The sequence below is a fragment of the Pediculus humanus genome, genomic scaffold, assembly GCF_000006295.1.
Source record: "Pediculus humanus corporis 1103172107888 genomic scaffold, whole genome shotgun sequence".
Taxonomy (NCBI): domain Eukaryota; kingdom Metazoa; phylum Arthropoda; class Insecta; order Psocodea; family Pediculidae; genus Pediculus; species Pediculus humanus.
The window spans coordinates 247,797-252,567 of record NW_002987464.1 but is presented as its reverse complement, the minus strand read 5'-3'; the positions used below and the strand labels follow the sequence as shown (position 1 = coordinate 252,567).

Sequence of the window (4,771 nt, the reverse complement as noted above, 5' to 3'; positions counted from 1 at the left end):
AAAAAAAAAAGTTTTTAAAGTTAGGATCGTAGCCATATTACTTAATGCATTTTTCCACGACGATTTCAAGTATTTACTTATCACGTAAAAAAAAAAAAAACGTGGTCGTCGTCGTCGTCGTCGATAAGAACCCTACAAGTTTTTTTATCAAAATAAACATTCATTGCAATATTTATTATTATTATATATATATAAAATTAGGTTAAAAAAATTCATTTTCGTAAATTTTTTTTTGAGAAAAAAGGGGAACGTTTTCGGGGGAGGCGGGCGGAGAGAAGGGAGGGGGGGGCGGGGACTCTTTTGTCTGTTTGTATTAACCTTGCTTGGTAGTAGTCAAGCACAATTTGACCTCTCGTCGTGGGCACAAATAAATTATGTGGAAGTTTAATACGACGACGACGACGACGACAAAAACTCTTTGCATAATACTTTTTAAAAAAAAAAATTGTTATTGCAACAGAAATTAACGTAATTTTAAGACGGAAAACATGCACGTGCACGCACGTACGCACACACGCACGCACGCACATTAGTTGGCAAACGTTTTATAATTTATCCATTATAAAAACTTTTTTAATTAAAATAATTCGAAATATTGATGATACATATATAAATATACGTAATCGAAAAAATAATAATATTAAATTAAATATTTCGTTCGTTCGTTCGTTTGCTTAATTATACTAAAAATTATTTATTTATTTATTTTATTTTATTTTATTTCGATACTTTAATAATAATAATAATAATAATAATAATAATAATAATAATAATAATACCGTTATAAAATGATTTAACGCATTTTAGAATTATCGTCGTTCGTCCATATTTGTTTGTTTTTTTTTTTTTTTTCGAAACGATTCGAAACGCTTTTACTCATAATGATAACTTTTATTAATAAATATTTTTAAACAAAATGATAATGATAATAATTTTAAATATTCGTTTATCGATGATAATAATAATAATTATTATTATTTATAACGAAGGGTCGGTTTGTTATTAATTGAAATGAATTTTCTTCTTATTAATTTCTTTTTAATAACGGAAACCATTTTATAGAAAAATCTAGAATGGATGTTTGTGAGAAAATTTTTAATTATGGGATTAAATAGATTTAAATTTTAGGTTTTGTTGTATTGCAAACAATTTTCCGCGCCATGTTGTTGTTGTTGAAAAACTTATAAATGACGTGTAAACAAAGTTTTTTTTTTGTTTTGTTGGTATTAGCTTTGATTTAATAAAATAATAATAATAATAATTTACGAGTAAATTTAAAATATTGGTAATAAGGTGGATATTATTATGAAAATTTTATTTATTTATTTTTTTTTTGGCAAATATTTAATAAAATTATTAATTTACGTATTTGTATTCCCGTCGAATACATAATACAACGTAATAACGTAAAGTCGCAATGAGATCGTATAAAAAATTATTATTATTATTATTATTTTTTTTTTTTTTGGCAAAATATATGAAAATCATTTATTGAATAATCAATATACGACAAAACAAACCGAACGCAAACAAACAATTTATTCAGAGCTCATATTCGATTGTTAAAATACCAAATAATAAATAAAATAACCTTAACTTGAAATTTATTTAATAAAAAAAAAAAAAAAATTCAATATTAATAATAATAGGCGAGGATTAAAGGTAATTTTTTTTTTCGTGAGATGATGAAAGAAAAAGATAAATTTTCATTTTTTTTTTTGTAAAATATATTATTATTATTATTATTTAGTTTTTTTTTTTTACATATATAAATAAAAACAAAAATTTTTAAGTTAATACCAACATAAAATATAAAAAAAACATGGCGAAAGACGAAGGGTAGGTTTTAAAAAAAAAAAAAAAAAAAGAAAATTTCTGTGGGGGTGTTCAATTGTTATTTTAATCTAATACTGATATCCGTTGAAACCGTTGTTAGATCTCGATGAGGCGGCGGACGGATATCCGGTATCTTCGTATCGAATCTGTGGCCTGTATCCGGTTTCGTCTGCTTCGTATTGAACGATTTGCATTCTTCCGTCGGGTAATAACACGTGGTAGGCTCCACGTGCAGATTCGTTTTCTCTGGATTCTTTATGACCGAATTCGGTACCGGTTTCGTCCGAGGCTTGAACCTTATAATCGTATTCGTATTTTGCGGGTTCCTAAAATCAAATCCACGTTCGTAATATCATGAGTGGAGGAATTTTAAAGAAAAATACATTGATAGGTTATGTAAACTCACGGCGAAGGGATCTTCGGTGGTTTGAGATCGTTTAGATGGTTCGTATCCTTGAAAACCTGAGGATCCTTGAGATCCGAAACCGTTTCTTTCGAAAGGTGCGCCGTAAGTGGCGGAGGGAAGTTGACCGGATCTACCGGAAGGGGAGGAGAACGAAGATGATTGTGGTGGTCCGTAGACTGAAGATGGAGCAGCTCCGTTACCGAAATTGTTGTTTCTGGCTTGAGGAGGTCCGTAGACTTGAGATGGAGCGGCGGAATTGGCGAAATTGTTGTTCCTGGCTTGTGGAGGTCCGTAGACCGAAGATGGGGCGGCACCGTTACCGAAATTATTGTTTCTGGCTTGGGGAGGACCGTAGACCGAAGATGGAGCTGCGCCGTTACCGAAATTATTGTTTCTGGCTTTAGGAGGACCGTAAACTTGAGATGGAGCACCTCCGTTACCGAAATTGTTGTTCCTGGCTTGTGGAGGTCCGTAGACCGAAGATGGAGCTGCGCCGTTACCGAAATTGTTGTTTCGGGCTTGGGGAGGTCCGTAAACCGATGATGGTGCACCAGATTGTGATGAACGAGAACCACCGCCGAATCCGTTTCCGGGAGCACCGTAAGTCGACGAAGGAACATGAGACGAAAACGAATTTCCGCTTCTACCTGCGGCGTCTACAGCGATACTGTCGCTAGAATCGAAGGATGGCACGTTGGCACCCTGTGCCGACGGTACTCCGTACGTGTTAGACAACCGTCCGGCCGCGCTGGGAACACTGAGTCCGTTACTCAAATCGAAACTTTGTTGTTGTTGGTTATAAGAATCATGGAAATTGGAATTTGGTGAAGGTGCCACCAATTCGTTCGAATCCGTGAATGCCGGTGCACCATACTGACTGTTCAAACTTCTACTGGCGCTAGGCGGAAGGTACGAGGTTTTCACCGGAGGTTCTGCCAAAGTGACCGCGAGTAACGATACGAATATGAAAAATACCTGAAAATTCGAAATGGTTTAATGATTCGTATAATTCTCCAGGTATTCGGGCGCATCCCGAAATCTCGCCCACGTTTCATCATCTGTATTACGAATATATAAAAATCACAAAACTCACTCAAACCAAAAACGAAAAACTCACCTTCGCCATTTTTCTCGATAATTTATTTCTAGGATCCTTTCGTATTAGAATGAGATGAGTGAGATGATGGTCGAATCTGGTATACTGATCTCAGACAACTGATGCTGATCATCTGTAACCGAGACGTTTTTATAATCGTCTCACTCGAAAAAAAATTTTTTCATCTTTCATAACGTCAGTCATCATTCACCCCCTTTTGTCTCTTCTTCGTCTCCGAATCTGTTTGCATCGTTCACGTTTAGCTTTTAGGGAGAATTAATAATTACGTATTGTTTTTTTTTTTTCATCTCATTCGTGACACGCGGATCCGGAACGTGTGCGCCACCATTTTTCAATACCTTTTCGTCGAATTGGGTTCATCGAAAGCACACGCACATCGCGCGTAAAACGCCCTACTCACGTACTTATATTAAGGTCATTATTACGCACAAATAAGAAAGAAGGAAGATGGGAGGTATCATTATTATTAGCATACGACATTCATCAACATCGATTATCATCTCGTGAAACTGAGCTATATTTCACATCTCGTTTACTTCTACTTCTACTTTTATTTTTACTACTACCACCACCACCTCTACTACTTTTTCATCTTTTTCTTTTTCTTCTTCTTTAACTTCTTCCTCCTCTCATTCTTCTTCTTGTTCGCGTATCGTTTTAATTATTATGATTTTCATCTTACAAATCAAATCGCAAACGTTTGATCTCGTTCTAAGGAAGGAGTTTTCCTTGCCTACTCATTCTACTCGTGCACGCGTTCGTGTTATCAACACAACATTTACAACATGGGATAACGCATGCATACATTTTTATTACTTACTATTAGTTTACCGTAAAAAAAAAACCCACGTCACGAGTATTTTTTTTTTTTTAACATTAAATGAAAACGTTTTAATTCATTTATTATTACTCGTTTCATCTTGCGATTTTTTTTAAATACACAATAAAAATGGCGTCACACGTTGTCATGTCTCTAGTAATAAACTATATCATTTGGTTTTTTTTTTTTATAAAGTAAAACACGAGCAATGGCATAATTATGTAATTTATGTATCATGATAATCTTATATTTTATCTTTTTAATTTTTCCACATATGAATTACAATATAATGTTTGTAATCAAATACCTGCAATATTTAATTTATTAATATTTATTTATTTAATCCTTACAAATCGATGACGTTTAGTTGAAATTTTATAAATTTTATATTTATAACGTCTACATACTCTTCGAGTTTTATTTGTTAGACGCCATTTTGATATACATTGGTAAATATAGCTTGTGACGTTATGTCACCAACTTCCTGTTATACATTTGTCATATTTTTTTTCTACAATGAATAAATCGATTGTACCATTATCATTATTATTTTTCATTTAACGTATCGCATTAATTTAATTAAAATTTTTAA

General features: G+C 33.1%; 1 protein-coding gene across 1 annotated transcript; it reads right to left on the bottom strand.

Moving 5' to 3' along the window:
* Positions 1 to 1,904: 1,904 nt before the first annotated feature.
* On the bottom strand, positions 1,905 to 3,368 carry Phum_PHUM395570 (Pro-resilin precursor, putative; the record flags this gene model as incomplete). Its single annotated transcript, XM_002428592.1, has 3 exons — positions 1,905 to 2,162; positions 2,243 to 3,217; positions 3,360 to 3,368. 3 exons carry the CDS (start codon positions 3,366 to 3,368, stop codon positions 1,905 to 1,907), a joined length of 1,242 nt encoding a protein of 413 aa, XP_002428637.1.
* Between the last annotated feature and the right edge of the window lie 1,403 nt (positions 3,369 to 4,771).